The sequence below is a fragment of the Leopardus geoffroyi genome, chromosome A3 (genome assembly GCF_018350155.1).
Source record: "Leopardus geoffroyi isolate Oge1 chromosome A3, O.geoffroyi_Oge1_pat1.0, whole genome shotgun sequence".
NCBI classification, from domain to species: Eukaryota; Metazoa; Chordata; class Mammalia; order Carnivora; family Felidae; genus Leopardus; species Leopardus geoffroyi.
The window spans coordinates 115,358,782-115,384,673 of record NC_059336.1 but is presented as its reverse complement, the minus strand read 5'-3'; the positions used below and the strand labels follow the sequence as shown (position 1 = coordinate 115,384,673).

The window sequence follows — 25,892 nt, the reverse complement described above, 5'->3', positions numbered from 1 at the left end:
GTCCACAGTCCCTCAGCGGGTACCGATGAAAGGCTGAGTGCCGGGCACTCTGCTGGCATACTCGCCCCAAGTCGCTCTAGGTCACAGCGGGGAGAGGACGTGTGTCCCTCAGGGTAATGAGTGCTCAGAGGTGAGCACGGGAGTGAGAAGGAGCCTCTGAACTTAGCCCAAGAGGGTGAGATGTCTTCCTGGAGAGCACTCCCTGACCCCATAGAAGGATGCCCTGAGCAGACAGGGCAGCAAAGATGAACGGGAATGAAGCCTCGAGCACAGTCGGGCAGCCGCGAGCCCTGGCTAGCTGGGGAAGAAGTGAGCCGGCAACATTTGAAAGATTTCAGATGGGGAGCAAAGGGTCTGCATTTGGAAAGCTCTCAATGGAGGAACAGGAGAGGATGGACGGGTGAGGAGTCAGCGCCATGCTGGAGGGCGGTAGGCAGCTGCTGCACTCACCCAGGTGAGAGGGGACAGCCATGGAGCGTGGCAGCAAGGCCAGGGCCCAAGGGCTGTCTAGGAGACAGAGTCAACAGAATGAGGGCAGACAAAGCCGGGCTCCAAAGGTTTGGGCGTGCGTCATAGGTAAACAGCGGGACCTATCCTGAGATGGGGCAGGTGAGAGCAAAGCGGGTGCCTGCTGTCTCGAGAGATGGTGGCAGTGGGCTCAGCGAGGCTTGGGGTAAGGAATAAATGTGTCCATCTGACAAATCAAGGAGAAATGCAGAAGAGCAAAGAATCGGGAGAGCAGATACTGGTCTGGTTAGCATTAGGGTCATGGTGGGGCAGAAGGTGACAGCTGTCTGGATACATGTGTTCCAGTCAAACATCAGGGTTCCTCCTGCTGCATCAGGGATACTAAGGGTAACTACAGCGGCATTAGCCGATCCTGCCCTTGTTACTCCAACGGAACTCTGGCCGCTACATGACTCCGTGGGTCCCCCTTCTTCTGTCACATCGTGCATCCTTCAGCTGCTTTTCCAGCCCGCTGCTCGCGTCACTCCATCCCACTGTCTGTCACCCTGGCCAGCACCAGCTTTCCACAGCCGCCTGCCCACAGCTGTCACCTCCTCTGCTCTTTTCATCTCCCGTCAGACACGGTTCCACTTCCTGGCCCCCGGCCCTTACATCACTCCCTCTGCTGGCCTTGGCTTCCATCCCCACTATTTTAAAAGTACACATTTCACCAGACGGGGCATCGTGATTGCCTCATTGCTTATTTTGCACTCTGGTTTTTAAAGTAAGTTTGACATTCAGGCAAGCGAAGTGTTTTGGCGCCAGGAGCCAATGCTGAGGCAGGAAGCTTTATGCAGAACTTCTCTGCCCGCACCCTCTCCACCCCCGCACCACCTTGTTCTTGGAGCACACCCCAACTCAGAGGTGGAGGATGGGGCGCGGAGCCAGGACCTCTCCAAACTCATTCCCGCAGCTCCTTGCTCCCTCGGGGCTGGCACCCTCTCCCCCCTGCCTCCCAGACCTGCTGCGGAGCCTGGAAAGATCACAGGGCCTGGGTGCTAATGCTGATCCTGGTATTAAGACCATTCTGGCAACTCATCACAGCTAACAGTCACGAGTGCTTACTAGGAGTTGAACACCATGCTCAGCATTCGACGTGGATTATTTTGCCTCACCCTGACACCATCCCTGGGTGTGGTTATTATTCCCATTTCACAGAGGACAAACTGAGGCTTGGGGAGCTTGAGTCACTCACCCAAGGAGCAGCTAGCAACCAGCAGACATGCCGTAGCTCAATGCTCACAGGGCAAGGAGACCTAGCCCTGCCACTCAGTCCACCAGTTACGGTGCCTGGGCTCTGTTTCCTCCCCTGTGAGGTGGCGGTGTCCCTTCCACCCAGATGCTATTAAGGTCATGTGACAGGGATGTGAGACCGCTCGGTGAAGTCTCCTAGAGAGATGAGGTGTGGCCACTCTTGTTCTGAGGACTCGCCGAGGTTCCAATCTTACTTAGGAATGGTGCCAGCTGCCCAAGCCTCCCAGGATGTCCTCGAGCCTGTTCTGCTAGGCCCGTTTCTTCCTGGCATTAGAGGCACAATGGGGTACATCACACCAGATGATCGTTCTTTGAAGTGCTGGGAGGTAATGGTGACCGAACACAAGAGTGGCAATAAAGGACAGCTCTAAAGGTCCTGCAGGCCCTCTAGTCCCCTTAGGAAGGGAAGTGTGTGAGGGGAAGGATTTATCCCCAGGGGGAGGGGAGGTGCTGCTGAGCTGGAGGGAGCCGTGCTTCTGGAAATAGCCTCCAATCAGATTCAGTTCCTAAGTCAGTTTCTGCACATTCTTACCAGAAGTGTTTTTAACCAGCAAACAGGGCTGGAAGTGACCTTAATAAGCATCTCTGAGCTACTTCTCTCTTCTTCCCCATGAGGAAACAGATACCCTGATAGCTGAAGAGTTGGCCACTATCTTGGACAGGACCCAGGGCTTCCCACGCTCAGTCCAGGGGCTCCCCTCCATTTTCTCACACTGCCACGATGTGCGACAAAATGTCAGAAAACAATCAGAAGAGAAGCAGGTTACTGAGAATGAACTAAGAATCAGGCTTCGTGCTTGGCTCTTGGCCAAAGGGCTGAGAAAGGTGAAGAGAGCAGGTATGAAACACTTGACCGGGTAGTGGCGCGGCCCATGACCTTATGAAAGGTGGTCCACGTCACTGATCCATGGGGACAGGCAAACTGAAACCATGGTAAGATAGCACAACTCAACCTCTCAAGGCCTCAAGTGAGACTGACCGCCAATCACTAGTGCCTCACTGCAAAGACACGGAGCAATTAGACCTCTCATGTGCTGCCGGTGGGGTGGAAACAGGTGCGACAGTTTCACTGGGGGTTTTGCAGCATGTACCAATGCTTCGCGGGACACGTCCACATGTTCACCAAAAGACAAGGACATGACTAACCAAAGGAGCATGGATCATACGAGCCCCACACTGGAAAAAGCCCAAAGGAGCATTCAAAGCAGAAGATATATACATTGCAACATACAAAGAAATACTATACAGCAATGAGAAAAAACACACCGTGTCTTGCAAAATGTGGCTAGATTTCACACATGTAATTTTGAGGGAAGCCAGACACACAAGAGTACATACCATGGAAGCCCATTTTTACATATAAAGTTCAAAAACAAGCAATGCTAGACAATGGCATTTGAAGTCTGGATCGTGTTACCTACGGTGGGGAGTAGGCGTGGGGACATATGGGTGGTTCTGGATGGCTGAAACTCAGTCTTCTTTATTTTCTTTCTTTCTTCTTTCTTTCTTTTCTTCTTTCTTTCTTTCTTTCTTTCTTTCTTTCTTTCTTTCTTTCTTTCTTTCAGATTTGATTTTTAAGTAATCTGCATTCAACATGGGGCTTGAACTCACAACCCCGAGATCAAGAGTCCCACGCTCCACCGACTGAGCCAGCCAGGCACCCCAAGTGTCTTCTTTTCCTTGAGGGAGATGTTTGATGTGGGAATGTGGGCATGTTCTCTCTGGAAATTTCTTCAAGCGGTCCATGTATGAACTGTCAGCTTTGCTGTATATATGTGCTACTTTGATTCAAAGTTTACTTAAGAAAAGATGGAGAGAGGTTCTGGGTCTTGGTGTGTATTTTGGTCTTGCAGGGATATTTCAAAAGCTGCAGAAGTGAAAGAATTCAATACAGCCTTTGACATAAGCAAGAGCCACAGCCAAGCTCAACAATGCCTTCTATTTCCCTCAGAACTCCAGCTGTCTGGGTGCCCATGACAGCACTAAAGAGAACACCCCAGAATGCAGAGTGCAAATCCAGGGTCTCCTCCTCAGCCTTCTGCCTTCTTAAAAGGGTACACCCCAAAAACAACTAGAAAAAAAATAATTTGGAGGAGAGAATGATACCAACTTCCCCTTGGTGTTACTGGCCCCTGTGAGCACAGGTCACTTGTTCTCAAGGCTAGCTTAAGGGAAAAGTCTTCCGGGGGGGAGGGGCCCACTGCTGAGAAGGTACTGGTGGCCTGTGGAGGGTACTAAGGAATGTCAACTTTTGTTCAGAACGACCCTTCCCAACCTCCTCCTTTCTCCTACAGAAGGATGCTCCTCCCTTAGTGTTCCAGACTTGCCTGTGGTTCCCCACGGTTTGTATGTCCCAAATGGCAATGTCTCTGCTATTCCTGAATAAGCTCATTTGTTGCTGGATAACCTTTGCTGTTTAACTTTTAAGGCTGACATCTAATAACCTAAGACTCAATAATCTGTAGGATAAATTTTTCAGGGGCAGTATTTTCATTCCAAATCAGTTTCCCCTCCTGGGTCCTGAACACACTTCTCCGTCTCTTTCCACATGTCTTTCCATCACCTCCTTCCTCAGGCAGCATGCAATAAGGGAGGCGAACCCAGTGGGGAGTGAGGGAAATGTGGGCTCCAGAACCAAAGCCATTTAGTGCCTTTCAAAGGCACACAGGTCCTTCTTAGTCTTGGTGACAGAACACCAGAAGAAATTATTGACTCCGTTAACTACCTGAAATATGTTATATCTATGCCTCCAAGCAAAGCTAAAATAGAGACATCAAACTAATTGGGAATTGGGAAACAGAGTCCTCAAGCATCATCTCTTCTCCTTCTCCTTGTCCCACAAGTACCAGTACACACACACACACACACACACACACACACACACATATATATATATACCCCCAAGCATCTTAAAATTTGAGTTTCAGCCAAGCATTGACTAGCTGTATGATCTTGGACATGTCCCTTAAGCCTTCTGAGCCTGGATCTCTTTAGCAAGATATAGGCTTCATCTGGTAGTCTTGCTCTCCTGCCTAAGTCTTCATTACCAGGACTGATGCTCAGTCCTAAACCCAGCAGTCAGATGGGGGTAAAGGACAGACTCCTTTTCCAGGTCCCCATCAACAACTTTTTCCTCGGGACCAGTTCTCACTTCTTGCCTCTCCCACCTCACCCCAGAGCAAACTCCCCACCCCAGGGGGATCCTCGCCCTGAGGATCCCACATCACACTCCACCGCCTTGGATCAGCCCCAGTTCAGGCCAAGTTTGGTTTTGAACACTGCCTACCCTCCTCTGGGGCCGGAGGGCCGGGGGGGGGGGGGTGGCAGTGGTGGTCCCGTGCAACACTGCTGCCTGGCACAGTTCTGCTCAGTCCTACCTTGGTCCCCCTTCCTGCTGGCAGGAGCTCGGCTGACCCCGTACCAGCTAGGGCATCTCCGGGGGTTGCTGAGATGATGAGGAAGTGCTGAGACAAAAGCGAAGGCACCCCAATGTTGACTGGATTAACACTTTGCTACAATGCGGCCCCACACTTCCCTTTCAGAGTTATCCTCCCCTCCGTCATCCCCACTGCAAGGAAATTACGCTGACTCACACATAACACTGTGGCTCTTCCAACCAATCTCCTCGTCTTCACATATGCTGTTCCCTCAACCTGGGATGCCTGCTGCCCCCTACCTGTCACCCTCCATCCCAGCTTAAATACCATTTCCTCGGAAAAGCCTCCACCTCTCATCCACATGTAAATGCCTTCTCCTGGGTAGGCCAGCTTCATGCTGTTTTGACATTCTTACAGGAAAGCTCCTAAACTTGTATGGTTTGCTCCATGACCAAGACAGTAATAGCAACACCAAAATCAGAAAAGGGCGGGAGATGGGCATGTGGGAATCAAGGACAGGAAGTCTGTGCATTAGCTCCAGAATCAAAAATATGGCCTAAGAGCAATCCACGGTTGAGTATCAGGAATCAGTCCCATGTGCATTTCCCCCATAGACCATGAGCTCCCTGGGAGTGGGGACCAACTTTAGAGCTTGGCATGTGGTTAGTGCTCAATGAATGGGTCAAATGGCAAAGAAAGGGAAAATGAATAGATGATTGAGATGCATAATGTCAAAGCTGGAATGAGCTTAAACAAGGTGTGAGAACACATTAGCTAATCCGGTTTGTTCAGAGGAATTCTCATCAGCAAGTTTTCTTGACTGGTCCCCTTTCAAAGGCTGAGATGCTGCCTCTTCAGGAAATCCACCTGAAACTCACAGAGCAGGCAATGATGGAGGGACAGGGGCAGCAGGCAAGGACCCAGGGGACCAGGAGTGTAAGGAATCCTGGCCCAGAGGCACCTTCTATCTCTGCCTGTATGTCTTCTCTTCCACTCCTACCCTGGGGAGAACTCCTTCCTGCGCCCAGTATCTGGTACTCAAATTGCCACCCAGGGTAGCAGATACTGTTCTCCTGCAGAACCACTTCTAGGATATTCAGAAACTCCTCCTGCTACCACCCTCCAAGGCTCCCTGGGATTCCAGGATGCTCTGCAGTGAAGCGCACTCAGAGCTACTATCCACAGGCTCACCAACTCCTATATTGAAAAATGGTGCACGGGAGGGATCAGAACGTAGCAGATGGGGAGAGCATGTTTGCAAAAGCTAAGTGGCTGTGATGGGTTTCCTCTCTCCTCCTCTCCGCCTCGATGTAGAATCACCAACTCTGTGCTAAGCTAGTGGAAGAGGCTTGACTCTGAGGGAATATGAACATTTTTTATGCTTAGCTGTTCCAGCCGTAACGATTTTTATCCTATTACTGCTAAGTGACGAGTACAAGGAGAGAAATGATGATGATCTTTGGCAGCCATTCCAACCGAGTAAATACAAGGAGGTGAGAAAGGCGATCCCAGACTGGGCCACTGCCCCTTCATTTCCCAGGATGAAAAGGAGCAAAGGAAAAATGTCTTCCTGGTGAGATGTATCGAAGTGTGGAATTTTCTCTCCAGGCAAGTGATGGGTATCCCACTGTTTGAACCATTTAGCACTGCACTGGACAAAGGCTGGGAGAGTATGCTGAGGGGAACAATCAAACCAGCCGGCCAGGAGGAGGTGACCTAATGAGGCTTCCCAGCTGTAACGCCTTGCAGCTCACGGCTCATGGGCACAGTCCACCCTGCCACCTGCTCCCTTGCAATCAAAGCAAACCCATAATAAGTATTGCTAGGCAACAGCAAAAATACACGTTTGCTTTATCAAAATATTTCCTCCCTTCTTGAGGGGTGAGCCTCCGTTTAATGGCTTCTTGTCTGCCAGATGTTTTATGTGCTACTTGGATGATGGCAAATCCAGCTGTTACCACCAAAATGTGGTGACAGCGGTGGGGGGGGGGGTGGGACACCTGGAAAATGAGGACTATTTGTTGGACCAGTCAGTGCTTGATAAACAGGAGAGCTCCCCTGGGAAATCTTTTTAGGCTCACCCCAGCTAGCCGCTATCTCTTCCTTACACTGAAATAGTTACTCATGGCGCACTACCCCCACCCCGATAAAGGCAGCCACGTCTTTATCCTTGTGACCCTGCAGGGCCTAGGAAGTGTCCTGGGAGTTAAGGCTCTTGTAGGCATTAACAAGACTGTGGGTCTCAGGGGGAAAATGTGGCAGTAGGTTGCTCCGATGCAAGCACAACTATTGGGTTCCCACGGAGGCGGGTGGGAGAGGCGAGTGCATGTATGCGGATACATCTGGAAAGAGAAGACCAAGCATAGAAGAACGCACTTATGTACAACTGCAGCGACTTGTGCACTGCACAAGGCCACCTAGTCTGAGTGCAATGAGAACACAAAGCCAAGAAAGGAGCAGGGATGTGCGAAAGGCCATTGCTGGTCACCTGGTCCCCATGCCTTTCACAGGCCCTGGACCAGGGATGGGGAAACTGAGCTATGGCCAAGACATGTCTAAAGGCTGATGACAGCATGTTTCAATCTCAAGACCGTGAAGACTGCATTAGATTAAATGTGGGCGGGCGTGGGAAGGTTAGGCTGTCAAACTCAAAGGGTGAATGAGCAAAGGATCCACTTGAAACCATAGTTACTCATTTTCTAAACTATCCGGGGTGTGGACATCACTCACTGGCACCCCCACGAAGCCCGGGAATGGGGAGCTCCAAGCCTGCCTGCTGGCCTTGGTCATTCCACTCTCCAGGGCAACCCGGCCATCTCCACAAAATACCCTGGGCTCCCTGGCTCAGAGGACCAAGAGAACAAGGTGACTGTTCCATCCTGTATGGGGAAATGAAGCCCCCAGCCTCTCTGGGGCTGCCTTCCCACGCTGCCCCGCCACGACGTCCTGGTCAGGGGTTCCACGCTGTCAGCGCATTTGGCTTTTCCATAGGCCCAGCTGCCTGTTGGGTGAGAACTTCGGCAGCCTCGTCCTCCTCCCCCACCCCACCTGCTGCCTCCCTCAGTCTCACAGCATCTTTGGATTCCTGAGTGATGCCCCCCAGTGCCCGCCTCTCAGCAATGCTTGCTCTAATGCTCAGCTAATAGTTCTGTCTCAGGCGCTGTCCGCACGCATCCTATAAATCAGAATCCAATTACTGTAGTAAGAAAATTGGAAGCAAATTTAATAAGCTCAGGCCACTCCCCCATGCTGTTTCTTCACTCTTCTCTTTCCAGTAATGAGAGAAAATGCCTTTTTCCTTTCACTGAGTCTGTTCTCCTGTCCCCTCATCTAAAGCCCCCGAGCATGGAGGGAGTGGACGAAGAGGGCTTCTTCTTGGCCCTCTTTCCCTCTTTGCACATGAGGCAGATGGGAGGAAACAGTCAAGTGTCTCTGTGGGCTTAACCCCCCTCTCATTTGTTCAACAAACGTTTCTGGAAATCTTAGCCCACACCAGGCTCTGTAATAGGTGCTAGCAAAGATGAGTCTCCCAGAAGGCCAAAGGCCTTGTCCTGTTGCTGGGGCTGCTGATGCATGTTGATGTTTCCCTCTTGAGAAGTCAGCTAACAAGTGGGGCTGGCTTAACAGCAATGGCTCTCACTGCAACTTTGCCCCTCAGGAGACATCTGGCGATACCTGGAGACATTCTGAGTTGTCACACGTGGGGGCTGCTCCTGGCATCTAGTGGGTGGAAGCCAGAGATGCTTCCCTCCTCCTACAATGCACAAGACAGCCCCCACAGCAAAGTATGATCCAGCCCCAAATGCCAGCCACTGATTGAATCCCTGGTCTATAGGATATAGGCCACCAGAGGCCACAACTGGTCAGAGCTGTGACAGGCAGGGCCCAAGAAGGACCCCAGGCACTGCAACCGGACGAAGTCAAGATACAGGGAGGCTGGACTCACAGATTAAGGGACTTAGCTGGGGGTTTTAACCTCCTGGACACAGGCTCCATGGGAAGCAAGGGCTGGAAGTAGGAGATCCTGGAGACAGAAGGTCACCCCCCAGTGGGGCCCATCTGAGGGAAGAACACTGGGCTTTGCTGGTGGTTGCTGAATTCTCATTAGCACAAGAGTGATGTGGTCACAGGGTCAGCCCCATACCAGACTTAGCCTGGAGATGGCCTCTCCTTGTGCTAGCCTGGGGCTGTGCACACAGTTGGAGCTCAACACCCCTGCCATGGCGGCCGGATCCCTTGTGCTGGCCTTCTTTCCCAATCACTCATCCTCCCCCATCCTTGGCCCTCATTCCCAATCACCTGTCCTCCCCTCTTCCTGCTCTTTCAGATCAGGATCCACAAATCTGAAATTCTCTGCTCCCAGAACCCTAGCTCCCACAGGGCAAGGTTAGTGCCCTGAGGCAGACATATGGCTGATAGACTTTTCCCCTCTGTCTTCCCAAAGGGAGCCTGGATTTCATCTAAATCCTCTCTCCTCCTCTTGCTGCCATGCCAGCAGATCACACTCACTTAACAAATGCAACATGCTGCAGAGGGCCCTGAATAGGACCCGGTAAACGTGAGTCCTTAGCAATAGTCTCAGTTCTTCCCCCACAACCAACACATATGTCCAGCCTTGTAAACCGCTTTCATTTTTGCCTCTCAGATCGCAGACCAGGGTGAATGCAGAAATTCATCCTATTCAACGCATCCCTTCGAACCTGTCTGGTCAGTGAACCCCCACCGCCTGCCCTCCTTCTGCAGGTTGGGGTACAGCTCTCACACGGATGCACCTGCTCCTTTCCCGGCAGGAAGCATCCATTTGTCCTTCCAGAGGGTCTCGCCATCTGGACTCAAGACAAGGAGGGACCTGCCTGGGACCAGTGGGGCTTCTCAGCCTTCTGTGTTCTATTTGCTCTTCTCCTACGTGTAGTCTCTACTCAGGGAAATAAAATGATCTAATTTTTAAAGAAAATTTTAGCAGGTGCCAGGGAACACGATACGTGCTGGGGAATTTTAACAGCAATGATACAAGACTCTGACTTTAAGAAGCTTTCAGGACGGCAGCAGGGAGTGTTCGAGGCACAGCCGGTGCCCTGGATCTCTGTCTGTGGGGGTCTTCCTGCTGCTAAGGAAGAGTCTCGTGGGTACCATAAGAAGAGAGTTAAGTTTACAAACCCTCCAAGTTAGAAGAAGCCACAGATACCTTATAGCTCATCGCTCTGGCTTTTATTTATGTGGGGCAACCGGGACTCCAGCTCTGTTTACGAATGACAGTCACTGACAAGGCCTGGTTGAGCTGCTCCATGGGAAACATGCTACATAAGTCAAGGTTTCTGAGTTGTATGGCCTTGTTGGGGAAACTGAGTCTACCAGCCTTCATAGACTGCCAACTTAAGCACCACCAGACAGACCAGCCTCATAAGTTGTGAAAATTTGTACTGCCCCGGTCATAAACCCGTGTCCACAAGTGGGTACCCGCAGACCCGAACAAAGGTAGAAAGCTAAGAAGCTCATGCCAGCCATATAGCTTCTCAATTTAACCATGCCTTCAAGGCCCTCTACCCCCCATAGGCCAGTCTGCCATTTGAAGCTGGTGCAAAGTGAAATTCCTGCAGGAGACACAAACTCGTACCCGTGGGCCGTTGGTGCAGCTGGGTCTCCCAGTTGTGGGCTAGGAGGCCAGCACAGGGGAGCTGGGGTCGAGGCTGACCTACTGACTCAGGCCTCATCAGGAAGCAAAGGGCTGCTTCTACTCCAGGAAGGATTGGTAATGAGGCAACGTGCCGTCACAAAGACTCTTCTTGTTTAGAAAGAACCTTCCTGCATCGTTCCAGGCCTGATCTCCGCAGCCCATCTGAAGGTGTGGCCTGACCAAGGACATGGCAGAGTGGAGGCCATGTGAACGGGTTGCTCTGAAGCAGCCAGCAATGGCATGTAAAGAGGCCCCTCTGATTTTTCCATCTCACAGGATGACGTGCGCCTGGGCTGTCAGAGGAAAGGACCTCCCCCAGTGACAGATGAGGCCACCAACCTGACTTCCCAGGGATCTGCCCATCCTGCCCTCCCTCTGTTTGAAAGCCAGGCCAGGCCGTGGGAATCTGCCAGGGACAACGGGCCCAGGCTATAGGGTCTTTAGTGCTCTGTGACTTTGCGGTGAGGGAGGCAAGGTGCAGGGGGCTCCCCCATTCTCCCTGCAGGCGCTTGGGGATGTCTCGCAGCAGTGAGTAGCACAGAGAGGGTAAACTACCACATCACAACACTTCAGCATCCAGCCGGCCACGGACGGTTTGCCCGCCCCCATTGTTGGCATGGGCACCGCGCAAATCAAGCCTGCTGTGGCTCTGTCATGACCTCAGGGAAGGGCAGAGAGTAATAAGGGGGAAAACAGGGAAGTACCTCAAATGGCGAGTGTCCGGGACGGCCCGATTGCTGGAGATCCGTTCGCTTTCCCGCTGGTTGAAAGCATACAGCTTATAGGGATCGTCACCAATGCGCCACTTTTTGGCGTTCAGATACCGCCGCTCATCAAACTGGTCCCACAGGTCTTCCCAGTCAGTGTCCAAATTCTGTGTAGCACAAACGGGCAGTCCGTGAGAATGGCTCCCAGCCCTCCATCAGCCCTCTCTGTCAGCGCCCAACTGCAGAGAACGGACTCTTCCTGGCACAGTCCAGCCCAAAGATGGGGCCAGAGGTAGGACATTAGTAACACCCCCAGCAGCAATAACAGAGAACAACACAATGAAGACAGCTACCATTTGCTGAGTGCTATGTAGCAGGTGTTGTACGAGAACCTTTACCCACTTCTTATAGTAGTTCTAAGAGGTGGACAGTTCTCACATTCCCATTACACGGACAAGAAAACGGCCTGAATAAACTAAGTACCTTGCTCAGGATCCCACAGTTCGGAAGTGGCAGGGCTGGGACTTGGGTCCTAGAAGCCTGACCCCACAGGCCAGCTCTCCAGGGTAATTTGAGAACACCTGGCTGAAAAGCGCCAACACACAGCAGGTGCAAAATGAGTGTCATTCCCCCCTGTGCCACAGGAAGAGATGAGAAGTAGGCGCTCCATCTATAATGGTGTGCTACCCACCAGATGGACCCTGGCGTGTTCCTTTCTTCCTCCAACCCCGGACTCTGTGGTTATTTTTAAAAATTTTTTTTTTCAACGTTTATTTATTTTTGGGACAGAGAGAGACAGAGCATGAACGGGGGAGGGGCAGAGAGAGAGGGAGACACAGAATCGGAAACAGGCTCCAGGCTCTGAGCCATCAGCCCAGAGCCTGACGCGGGGCTCGAACTCACGGACCGCGAGATCGTGACCTGGCTGAAGTCGGACGCTTAACCGGCTGCGCCACCCAGGCGCCCCATGTGGTTATTTTTAAGAAGCATCAGTCCCTCACTGTACGTGGAGACAGCACTTGAGAATGCAGAAGGTGGCTTCTGTACTCAGGATCTTGTTCCATCCTCCCTAAACGCTCTGTGCTGAGCTGGGAAGACAAGTTTTCACAAGGCTTACAGGCTCGTCTGCACAGGTAGACGGTGGCAGAGGCCCAAAGCGGAGCGCAGTCTCCTGGGCCCTCCGGGGCCTCCACACAGCAGAGGAGGCGAGGAGATTTACACGGGGAGGGGACAGCTCCTGCCCAGAGCCAGGCCGCCTCGTCTGCCCTGCCCGCACCACCTCCGCAGCCAAGCGGAGACTCTCCACCCAGCCAGCAAGGTGCGGGCTTCTAGAGCCTCCACAAGCTGGATGCTTCCCTCGATGGCCACTGCCCAGTGGGTGCTGACACCGTCACCTCTAGAGGAGAGCCACTGAGCCCTTTCAGGTTCGCCAAAGCAAAAAGCATTCTGTATCTCTGGAAAGAACCTACTGACCGGACTCTGCCCTGGAATGTGGGGACTGGGGCTCTGGGGCTGGCATCATCACCAAGGATGAGAGGCTCACTTATGTGTTTTGACCCTAGTCGCTGTGCAAGCGTATGAAAAGCTGACTGGGTACTGTCCAGCCCATCACTGACCAGGATGCCCTCCTGTACGTGGGGAGCCTGACAGGAAGGCCCCGGGGCAGCCCCCACACATGCTAGGGCAAGCGCTCCACCCACAGAAGGCAGCTCAGAGGGGCGGCTCACCAGGGCACACATTTATCTCAGATACCACTTGATTTTATCTAGTAATTGATCTTTCTCTCTCTCTCTCTCTCTCTCTCTCTCTCTCTCTCTCTCTCTCTTCCTGTTATCTCCTTTTGAAACAGCATTCTCCTGCTAATAGCACAGAATGAAGCTTAGGAAACCAGCGATTTTTATCCAATAATGGATCTTATTAATGTCTTGGGATACTGCTGCTATACAGGGGGTGGGGTGTGAGATCCCTGGCCTGTGCTGTGCAATGTCACAGCCTGACAGCTGTCACCCATGCTTGGGACATCACCACAGAGCGACCCTGACATCCTTCTCTGCAGAGAAGGGCAATGGGGCCCCACACCACCTCCCACTGGCTCATTCCCAGTTAGATTCTCTGCAGTTCTCTACATGGTAAGTTCCTACACTGTGGTAAGTGCCACAGAGGGGAGATGCAGAGACAGAAGGCTGCAGAGGGGTTGCAAGGCCACAGAGAGACATGCACGAAGACACTCATGACACCTATGCCAGAGGGTGAGGGAAATGGGGAGGGCTTCCTGGAAGAGGTAGCAAATGAATTAGTGCTTGAAAGAGGAGCAGACAGTTTGCTTTGCTTAAGAGGAAATGGGAGGGGAGATAACAGGCATACTGAAAACCCAGATATAAGGCAGGAAGACCCGGAGGAGGGGGAATCCGGTCAGGGAATGGCTAGCTCAGGGATGGGGAGGCCCAAAGCGGAAATTGCAAACAGCACACGAAGGAAAGAAAGCTCTGAAACACAGCTGGGTCTGTATGAAGCGGGCCCAACGGAAAGGTCTCTGACCACATGTGCAGGACGAAGTGGAGGGAAGAGATTGCCATAAGGAGCCCAGTTGGCAGGGGACCTCAGTAATCCAAGCTGGTGGGAAGGGAAGCCTGAACTGAGGCAGTGCTGGGGCATGGCTGGACAGCTCCATGAAGCAGTTGGAGGGGCAGGCCCTGTGGAGAGGCACCGCGGCTGGAAAAAGGGCAGGTAAACACCCCTTGGCCTCATCCGCTACTCTCTATTCACACCAGACCAGGCCCAGGACCAAGAGGGCATAAGACCAGGTTGTTTGCTCCGCCCGGCGATCACCACCCTCCGGGCAGCAAAGCATCTCTGACGTCCCCACCAGGATCTGCCTCCTTGGGGTTGGTGCCATGGGAACTCAGCTGGGATTCTGGCCCCCAGAAAGCCTAGAGCCAGAGTAACAGCCTGGCTGGCGAGGGAAAGTGTCTGAACAACCAGTCAGAGGCATCCTTGGAGGGGACTGCTCCTTCCCATGGTCATATGTACAGAGCCGGTTCACACTTTGCTGCCCTGGGATCCACTTTGGGGGTGGGGGGGAACTCTCTGCACCAGGAGCTTGGTTTTCCTATAATGATATCTGGATGTATTAAATAATAGCGAGCCTGTGTTTAAAATACTAACACTACCATCTGAATAGCAATTTCTATTTTACAAGGCAGCTTGCACATATTGGCCCAGAACGCATGCACACACAACCCCATCTGGACAGGGAGGGATGGGTATAGACAGGCTAGCTGGCTGGCTTGCCCAAGCTTGATGGCAAAGGGACTGGTGACTGAATCCTTCCTAGAACCTCCCAACACCTCGGTGTGTTCTGTCTTACCACGGAAACAAGCCAGGGGTATCTCCTCTGCTGAGAGTGAGTGGGCAGAGAAACCACCCCCCCTTGAGGAGTGAGGTGGGGGGGGGGCAGACCCAAAGGAAGGGCCAGCCACTCTTTCCCTGCCTGCCCCCATATCAAAGTGGCTGTAGCCCTCCCAGGATTTTTGAAGGGTCCCAGACTCCACCAGATATTTCCGGAACTAATTTGGAGTTGGTTTCCAAGCTCTTCAATGCATGAGTCCCCCTGCTCAGTCTCTGCGAGTCCAGAGTGCAGCACATGGTATCCAGGTTTTGGATTCCTTGCTTTCTGGCTCACGTGACCCTCTGGGACAGTGCCTGAGCACACACTTTAACCTCCACAAACTTTCCTATTACAGGAAGAGATACTGCTCTCTTAAACAAGAACACACACCCACGAGCCCCTACGAGACCCCACTCCAGGACCGTGTCCCCTCCTGTGTGGCCCTCACCACCATCCAGCTGCCCCGCTGTTCCCCAGAAAGATCACACTTGACTTTCTGACCAGAATTTACTCAGTCTGGAGTGTGTGTGTGTTTCTAACGGTAAGCACGATGCCACACACAGAAAACAAAAGACAATCTTTTCTATAGAATATACCTGATTAAGTCAGCCAAACCCAGCTTAAATGATTTGGCACCAAAGACAAAAGCTCAGAAGAACATCCAAGTGGCTTCATTTCTTTCCTCCCACCATGCTTTCATGAGACACCCCCAACCCCCTTACCTCCGTCCATCCCTGGCCTGCTCCTTCTGTTCTACTTTCACACTGATTATTTTGCACTAATACTATTAGAGCTGATTATGTGGCTATTATTTTCCACTAATGCTCTTGTCTCCTCTCCTTTCCCAAGCTACCAGTTCACTTGTTACCCTAAGTTTCTTCCTTTTCGCCATCAGAATGAGAACGTCTCTATCCCTTGATGAGGCCTCTGTCCCATTCTGAACTGTGCTGATTATTATAAAACTTCTCAAACTTACCCCATGACAAAAGGACTAACACTCTGGGGGGGGCCCTATCACATGTCATTTACATCTAATCCTCACAATCACACATGCCAATTTGACCATTCCCATTTTACAACTGGGAAAACCAAGGCAGAGAGAGATTCAGTGACTTGCCCAATGTCACATGGGTAGTATGTTCTAGAGCCAGGATTTGAACCCCAGTAGCCTGGCTCCAGCTCCTATGCTCCCAGCTATTAGGTGACACTGCTTTATCACAGCCTCACTGCCATCTTCTTGGGTCATCTTCAAAGACTATGTGTGTGTTTCCCATCATTTTTCTCAGCCAACTTCTTTCTCTGCATGGGGATCTTCCTCCCTCAAAGGGTCTCTGTGCCCCCTTCACCATCACCCCACCCGTCTATCACTCTCCTTTCTGGGCACCTAGTCTCCACCCAGCCATGGCAGGAAGGGTACAATTCTGCAGGCAGATTCCTGTGGGAAGGTTGGAATATGCTAGGCTAACACATGGGAGATTAGAATTGAAAATAATGATATAACTTATTATTTAAAGATGAGATCATTCATCTACCCATCCAATGTTTGAAACTCCAGCATAACATTCCATTGCCCAGTGGACGCCCCTCCTGGGTCCAGACAGGGACACAGAGGTCCCAAGTAGCTCACTCCAAGCTTCAAAGGACCCCAACTTCTAGAAGTTTCCTTCTAATATTGAACCAGAATCTGTCTCCTGGCGTTATCTCCCTTCTGGGTCTGTTTTTTCCCCCAGGCTATTTGATACAACTCTAATCTTTCTCATACCTTTTGGATATTTAGCTATATCTACTGCGTCTTCTAGGGCTTAACCCCTGGTACCATCATCGTAGTGTCAAAAATGGACACAGAGGAGTGCAAAACATATAATAAAGGGTCCAGGAGAACAAGACCAACTAAAAAGCCTGATAGGGTTCATCGAAGAATTCAAACACTCTGGAAACCTTTCCATACATGTAGTAAGAGAAGAGGAAACACTGCTCACGACGGAGTAACTTTTCTTTTTTTAAAAAAAAAATTTTTTTAACGTTTATTCATTTTAGAGACAGAGAGAGACAGAGCATGAATGGGGGAAGGTCAGAGAGAGAGGAAGACACAGAATCTGAAACAAGCTCCAGGCTCTGAGCTGTCAGCACAGAGCCCGACGCGGGGCTCGAACTCACGGACCGCGAGATCATGACCTGAGCCGAAGTCAGTCGCCCAACCAACTAAGCCACCCAGGCACCCCTAACTTTTCTATCCAGGTTTGCTACATGGGAGCTGTTCTGTGAAAATGCTGTACCTATGGTAATGTCTGCCATTTATCAGAAAACCAAAATTAATCCCACAGCCCCCCTGTCAGAACCTTAGAGGGAAGCAGTGAATGAGGGGTGCCCCAAATTATTTCTAATTCGCACAGACCTAACATACAATGACAACTGTATTCCCAGTTTCCAAATGAGGAAATTGAGGCCCAGAGGATAAATGGTCTGCCCAAGTTCGCACAGCTGAGAGGTATCTGTGTCAAAGCCGATAGACCCGGGCCGGGTTCTAAGCTCACTACGGACACTGAACTTCCCACCTTCACATGTGGACAGCCTCGGTTTCCCGGCACCGAGGTGAGCGTCCCTGCATTCCGCCCCCGGAGGTTTCTGCTTCCCGCACCTCAGCAGACCAGACACTCACGGGGGCCTTCATACAACCAGATCCTGCATCAATGACAACAAATTGTGTTTTAAAAATGTATTTCTGGGCTTTCTATAAGGAAAATCTTCCGTGTGAGAGGCGGGGTGAGGCCAGGGGAATATACAGGGTGTTGAAACTAGAGTTGGGAGTTGAATGGGAAGCAGACCAAATGTGACGCTGCCCTGAGGGTAAAGGTCATTGAGAAAGTAAACCTTGACCCCCAAAATGGAGAAACTGAAGCCACATCTTCCACAATTAAGGCCAGGAAGAAGGACTAAGTGGTCCCAGGTCAGTTGTAGCCCCGGGTCCCAGCAGAAGCAAATGTAATCCTATTTAGAGAAAAGCATCTCCAATTTAGGTCCCCAGGATTCCCACAAAGCTCATCAAAAGGTGAAATCACAACAGAAGAGCAGACACACAGGGAAACAAGTCACTGTTAGTGAGAGTTAGTGGAAACTATAAACAACAGATTTAGATCTTCCAAAGACTTCAGATGTAAGAGTTGGGGATACAAAATAAAGCAGAACTGTAGACAAAATGGTTAAAAAATGGAATAAAAAAAATGAGCCAAGAACAAAAGCTCATTGAAAAAGAACCGAGCATAACTTTTAGAAAGAAGAAAGTATAATAACGACTGAAGGGCAATATCAAACAGGCCAAAGAGACACGTTTCTCATTAGCTGCAAAGCTTTTTTGCTGGAATGCTGCACCTCCCTTACCCCCGTGAAGCAGGCAGGCCAGTCGTGTTGTTCCCATTTCACAGATGAGAAAACAGGCTCAAAGAAACAAAGGAGCCTGCTTAAGACCACATGGATTGGGAGTTCACTACGAACACTCGAACCCAGGGCTGTTAGCTTCAAAGCTTGTGTTCCCTCAACATCACCAGGATGTGTTTTTCATCAATCCAGGCCATGTTTTACCCCCTTGCTGGGCAGTCCTTAAAAATGGAGGAGTATCTGGTCACCCCAGCACTGTTCTAATGTCCACCCAGCTGGGGACTGACCTTATTTTTCCAGCAACCAGTCCAGAGAGTGAAGAGGACAGAACAATCTCTAAGTCCTGCCTAGAGTGAATCGTCTGGGAAAGGAAGGACCCTGGGAACAGACTCCTCCCGGTGTGCAGGACAAACCCCAAGAAAGAAGGAAGGGCCAGCTGGCCCTCCACTCACTGGGGCTCATGGCAAGGGAAAGAGCTGGAAAATCCTTTTCCCTCATTTAGGGACAGCACATCAATTATGGATTATTAGATAAGATCTTCATTTTAATATTTCCACCATGTATTATCACCTCTTCCTCTCGCTGGAATTCTGTCTTGGGAGTTATTTAACTGATGTGCAGAAATCTAAATTTAATTTATTATGATCTAACTCACTTTAGAAGCCAAATTACCCTGCACTGGAGAAGGATCAAGTCAATATCCCACTTGGCTTTCTATTTATCTTCTGCAGGGTTTTCTCTCCTCTTCAGGATTCATTTTATCTCGGGTGCCAGTAATAAATTTAAATTTTCCTGTGAATTAGGCAATTGCTCCTTCAATGTTGGAGTTTAATGGTTAGTATTAATTACACGAAAGTCACTCCTTAAGGAATGTGATAGATGGAATGGACATATAATAGAGGGGGAAAGGGCTATTTCTCGGATCAAATGAGGTAGCATGTAATCAGCAGGAATGAGTTTACTCTTTTATTCTAGGTCTTTCCATTTCTTCCCCACTTTCCTTTCACAACTCACGCCCTCTCCCCCCGCCCCCCCACCATAGAGCCAGGTGATTAGAAAATGAATCTGCTGGGAGATGCTTGCTGTGACTTCTCGGAGCCCTTGGAGGGCCTGCCAGCCTGGATGCCAAGCCTAGAACCCTCTCTAATGCTGGCTTCTTTCTCCATCTGCTTCCAATTACCCTCACCAAACCTCTGACAGCAAGAACCGCCACTGCCCAGCTCTCTCCTCCCTGCCACTGTCCCAACATCCACACACCGCCTGTATCCCAACTGCACACCACATGCAAATACGACTTTGTAGCAGGCTTCAAGCTTTCTGGAAGCAGAGAAGTTCTGATAATTATTTTAATTGCCTGGAAACTCCAACTGAGAAATATAATATGATTAATGGAATGGACAGAAGCCTGGCTTTTGTTTCTGGAATAGAACAAAGGAAACGCACACAATTTGGACTGTATATGGAGATTAATTTGCTTACTAATTAGCACGAGAGGGAGGTACCAGGGAAGTGTAAGTCTGCGTGGCTGGGGAAGAAGGGCTGGCTTCCCCGCAGGTGCCTGGGTACGTGAGCATTCATGCTGATGTGTCTGCTTCCTTCCTACCCAGAGTCCTATAAATTCGAAACCAGAGCCCCTTTACGTGGACAGGCATCCCAAATTGCTTATCGCTTGCTAAAAGAATACTCCCAATTGTTGGTGGGCATGAGGCCAGAGAGAGAGCCGGCCCTACTCACATGCATTTCTGCGTCCTCTCCTGCGGGTTCAAAGACTGCAGCAGTAAGCCAGGACTGGAACACCAAAAGCCTCCCCCCTTCCAGGTCTGGAACCCAGAGAGCAAGAGATCGGGGAGGGGAGATAGCCAGGGACCCCCGCGGGGCTCAGGAGAAAGAGGATTTGGTGGACTGCACAGTGGCACAGGCAGATGGATTTGTCCGCCACCAGGAGTTCGATGCTGGAGGACAGCATGCACAAAGAGATGGAACCAGTGCCCAGGGGAGACTAAGCAAAGCATCTGGATGTGGGACGAGAAGAACTGGAAATGGACTTAGGAAAGGAAGCCTCCGGCTGGACACAGCAGGACGCTGCAGCACACTGTCTCTGGTGTGGACCGCTGAGCCATCTTGGGTGCATGGTCACCTCATCAGACCGAGGGGGGGTCTGCAAGGGCGATGCTGTAGCCATCTTCCAACGTGGCCACAGGGGCCTCCAGCAGGACTGAGATGGGGCCTTGAGGTCAGAGCCTCACCCCACGGGAAGCAATTTCTAGAAGGAACTAATAAAGCACTACAAACAAGATTCGGATTTCTCAGGGACAGAAGAAATCACTTTCCCAAAGTCCGTCTCCTCTCCCCTCCTTTGCCTGAACAGGGCTGGGAAATATCTTCAGGCATCATCACGAGGCCCTTTTGCCTCAAGGAACACTTACGGAGCCAAGCAATTTTCAAGGGGCCCTACTGAACCTAAGCATCTAGCAGGGGTCACAAACGAATGTGCCTTCAGGGTCACTGAGAACAGAAATGCCAGTGGATACCTTGTAAGTACCTCACAACACCTGCCTACTCACACTCTTTAAACCTTCCCTTTGGGTGAGGCAAAATATGCCTATGGGCTGAATTTGGCCTGAAGGCCATCAAACCGTGACCCTGGGGCAGGAATGGAATAAAAGGAAAAGGGTAAAGATAAAGGAGGGAAGGATGACATAAAGGGAACAGCACTCACATTACCGGTTCTGTTCTTGTGACTTCTTTTCCCCTTCCAGGGGCCCCTTGTACATCTCAGCCCAACTCCCCTGGTCAGATCTGCAGCTGCAAGAGTGTTCGTGTGTGGGCAGGTGGCACACACCTTGGGCAGAGAAGGGGTGTACCGCACCAGGGAGGATCCTGTAATCTTCCACGGTTCCTTCGATGTCATAAAGAGAACGCAAGTCAGGAAAGCTGGATCCCGAGTTTGGCTCTGCTCCACACGACCTTTCAACTGCGTGTGGTCAGTTTCTCCCTCCGTCCTGAGAGCAGTACTAACCCTTACCCCGCACAACTTTACAGGCCCGGATTAGATCTTCAAAATGAGATATGGCCGGAAAAATTGCTTGGCAAAACATAATGCGTGTGTAACATATTATTATTGTCAACACTGCTGCAGTTACTATTATTTCTTAGGGGGACTGAATGCTAATGGAGAGAAAAAAGCAATTTATAGCCAGCCACTTTATGTTTAGCTTCGTCCTTCTTTGTGGCGGAAACGGGGTCTCTGACAGCATCGACAGGCAACTGACCGTATGCATCACCTGACTGTCCAGCTGTGATGAAAGCAATAGGTCATTATCGATGCTGATGTGTCCTGGGTCCTGGCAGGGCTGGTCTACCCAAAAGCTCCATCTCAAACGTGGTTTTGAGCTCAGAGCCACTCAAATGATGAGACAGAAAACGATTTTAAGAAGTAATAGTTAAGGTTATCTCCAGCTTGGCAGGCTAGAAGCTAGCATTATGGGACCTCTGAGCTAACCGCCTTTAACAAGTGTGGAGGTGGGGGCTTGGGGCCAGCACAGAACCTGTGCGGGCGACTCTGGGGAAAGACCTAGGGAATCTTGGGGGAGAGGTCAGAAGCCTGAGCCTACTTGAGACCCCCAAGTCTCCATCAGACCAAGGAACCTGGACGTCAGGGCTCCTGCTCGACTGTGGGCCCCTCTCCTCTACCGGACACATCAGCTCTGGAGGGGCTCCTCTGGGCCTCCTGGGACTTGGCTTCAATGGCCAGTCCTACAGCCGGACTCACAAGGAATGTGTTTAGTGAGGTTTGCGGCTTCCCCACATCTCCCTCTGGGTTCTTCCCAGACAAAGGTGACCTTGGCAAAATCAAGATGGAGATAGCCTTGGGAAGCCAGGGAAAAGGACTGATGTGGAAAGGTGATCAATTCTCACACCGGACACCGCTCAGAACACCCACAGCTAGTAGTTTGTAACATGTACTGCGCCCCAGGATCTGTCCTGAAACAGTCACTTGCTGCATCCTCAGGACAAGCCCGAAGCAGATGCCATCGTGAACCCTATGTTACTGAAGGGGTAACTGAGGTTTGAGAGGCTAAAGGGACTTGGCCAAGTAAGCTGGGATTAAACCCAGGCAGGTGGGCCCTGTTGTTCCTTAGGCAGGACCTGCCATGGCAGGGGGTCGTGGGTGGAGGGCTCCTGACCCAGCGCCGGCCTGGAGAGGGACTGGGAAGAGGAGGGAGGAGGCACTGCCGTTCTGCCAGGTAATCCTGGAAATACCTTTCCTAATCCGCACGCTAAACTCGACTCTGGCTAGAAAAGGAGTTTCCGAGTCAGGTGTCCCGTAAGCCCTGTCATTCATTCCCCAAAGGTGACGTTAGCAAGAAGCCTCAAGCTCTCGGCTGAGAATTTGTTCCCTTCCCTCCTATGCCTCCGAGGTGCAGGCTAGATCTCCCCAGATACTGTGTGCAGTGAGGGCCCAGAGCTTAGTGCATTTTCTATCTGCTCTGTAAATAAGGTGACTTCCAGATACCCTCTAGCTCCCTCAAAACTAGGTCAGCTGCTGAATATGGAGGTGTGGGATTGGAGCGAATGACTTTGAAATGACTTTATCTGCAGGACCCCATGGGGGCCGCTGGCTGGCTTTTATGAAAGGGGCTCTTTTTATGTCCAAAGCAGACCCACAGTACCCAGACGACATGCCTGCTGAATCTGGGTGGGGGTGGGATGCTCGCCTCTGCCAAGGGCAAATTTAGTGCTGCAGGCGACACAGCAAGTGATAATGGCAGCGGGCTGAAAAACCAAGAGAGATCCTTCTGAGCCTGTCCTAAATACTGGCCATCTTTATGACACAGTGAGAACGTGAGTCACGCCCTGTCACAGAAATGATAAAAAAGAGGTTTATGATGCACCTGCTTGTAAAGAAGGCCCCCCATTTCCCTCACTTTAGGAAGCACCAATAATTGCTCCCCAAAGGACATGCTGGTCACCAACCATTCTTGTCCACTCATCAGAGTGCCTGGGGCATGATCCCTTCTGCAGGTGCATCCTGAACTGTGAGGGGGTGGAAAGCGTAGGAACACTATTTAAAGCCCCTCCTACACGCTAACTCAACTTTGTTTAATCCACAGTGGCCTTCCCTTCGCTGTTTCAGAATCAGGCATACTCTCCCTTTAATCACATCCGGGACTCTATGGGAATCCAGATTTGCAATTCAGATACATTGGGAAGAGATTAATCACTTGCCAGAGCTGTTTTGGTTTATGTTTTACTTTACAAGAGCACTCATTCGCTTTATTTTATAAGAGCACTCATATATAAAATTCCTTTAAGTAATCCATTTTCTTCATGCATTAAAATTAGATTCTGGTGACAAAGAAAATTCAGTATCTGAAATTTTCCAGAGCACTCTTCCGGGAAACGAAGTCAAAACTATCAAAGCTCTATTGCCCTGTGCCTCTCTGCCCAGCCCACCCACTTCTCATCCTGGACACACGGTGGCAGGGATCCAAAGCCCTCTGGTCCACAGTCCCGGAGCAGGACACTTTTCCTCCTGTGTTGTGTTATGCTTGTGAGTGTGACCACTATGTCTCTGGTTTCCGCTCTGCTTCCCAAGGGGGCGGTCAAAGCCAAGGCCCAAAGCTGCCTTTTCAGATTTTCAACACCACCTTCTTTCTTCAACTTCCCAAGGATCAGCTTCTCTCTGAGGGTCCTTCCATCAGGAACTTAGCTCTGCCTGGTGTGCCTTCCTCTTGTGTCATTCCCTAAGTGGCTCAGTGCTGGGCTCCCCTGGCCTGGCTGTCTTGCGCCCCGTCGAAGAGCTTCTCCCAGCACATTAGACATCAAGGATTTCCAGGCAGCAAAGACGACAGAACGTACCTTCTGGTGTGCCTCTGAAATCGAGGCTGGGGAAAGAGGCAGCCGAGTGGGGGTGGCAGGAGGGCGCGGTGTGTAGAGAAAGTAGGTCATTAGTGGTAAAGACTGCAATTTTCAAGTGGTTGTTAATGCTTTGTTTATATGGATTTCTCCAAATGTGACATTTTAATGGCATCATAATTGTGTGATTACAGTGCAGTCGACACTGCTCGGGGAGGAAAGGCGACAGGGGCTCCGGTGACCTGCTGGGGGAGGCGGCTCCCTGCACGGGCAGCCAAGGGGACTGGCTCAGTCCTGCTCAGGCCAGGATGCCTGACAAGCATGAGAAGGAGCTCCCCAGAGGGCCTTCTGCTAGACAGGGCCACGGGTTTCTAGGAAACTCGCACCCCGCCCAGTCCCTTGGACAGAATCAATGGCCAAGAAGGGAGGAGGGAGATGAGGGCAGTTACTCGTCCCCCCAGAGGCCCACCCACAACAGCTGCACCGCTTCCTTCACTCTGTGCATGTGTCATCCATTCATTTACTCATCTCTTCGGTTCTTACTGTCACCGGAGGTTAAGGGCCAAGAGATACTGAGAAATAAGAGACAAAATTAAGTAAGAAGGAGAGGGTGGCAATGAAAAGGAGCCACACTGACTGGGTGCCTACCACTCACCGTCCCTTGGCTTCCAGGAGCCCCGTCTTGGGCTCTCCCACAAGCTTTGGCAACTCCTCAATCTCCTTTGCCGGCTCCCTCTCCTCCCTGGCTTCTAAATGTTGGGATTCTCGTGGATGTAATCCTGATTCCTCTTCTTTTCTTCTTACTTGCTTACCACAGGCGAGTTCTAGTCCTATGCCTCTAACACCTCCCACAGGTGGCAAATTTCCCACAGAGCCTTCCAGCCTGGGTCTCTTTGCTGAGCTCCACCTCTGCACCACCCAAAGGCCCACCTAACATGCCCACTGGGCTGTGTCACCCTGAGTCCGTTCCAAATGGAATGCTCCAACTTCCCATCCCAACCGGCACCACCTTCTGTCTTTCCCATGTGAGGAGATGGCACCAGTATCTGTGCAGTGGCTCAAACAGGAGTCTGACGGTCATCCTGATGCCTCTTTCTCTCTCACCTTCACCTTCAGCCTGGTCACTCGAATGCCCCCCATATATCTGACCCATCACCCATGCCCTAAAATGGGTCTCCATCCAACCACCTGCCCTCTCCTGTCTCTACAATCATGCCCAACCACCACTGACTGCCACAGGCCCCAACTCGGCATTTCTACTCTTGGCTCCAACCATCCATTTTCCAGAGTCACCTTCTTAAAAGTACACCTGATCCTCTCTCTCCCATTCTAGCTCCAAACATCTCCAGGGGCTCCTGCTGCACTCAGAATACTGTCTCCACTCTACCATGGGCCCCCAGGCCCTGCAAATTCTCCAGCCTTGTCCCACTTCTCCCTTCCTCTTTGTTCATTATACTCCAGCCACACTGGCCTCTTCGGCTTTTTTTTTTTAAGGATGTGTGTGTGTGTGTGTGTGTGTGTGTGTGTGTGTGTGTATATATATAATATTTATATATGTATATATGTTGTATTTTATTTATATTTATTTACATTTTATATTATATATTTATATATACTTATATATTGTAAGGATATATATATTTATACATTATATATTAAGGATATATATATATTTACTTTTTAAAAATGTTTATTTATTTTTGAGAGAGAGAGACAGTACGAGTGGGAGAGGGAGACATAGAACCTGAAGC

General features: G+C 50.8%; 1 protein-coding gene across 6 annotated transcripts in view; it reads right to left on the bottom strand.

Moving 5' to 3' along the window:
- The window catches only part of GALNT14 (polypeptide N-acetylgalactosaminyltransferase 14), a 208,995-nt gene that overhangs the window by 64,742 nt on the left and 118,361 nt on the right, over positions 1 to 25,892 (bottom strand). For all 6 annotated transcript variants that reach the window (XM_045447249.1, XM_045447253.1, XM_045447254.1 and 3 more), the window contains exon 2: positions 11,517 to 11,686. In XM_045447249.1, the coding sequence (XP_045303205.1) occupies positions 11,517 to 11,686 (170 nt within the window). The remainder of the gene's footprint in view (positions 1 to 11,516; positions 11,687 to 25,892) is intronic.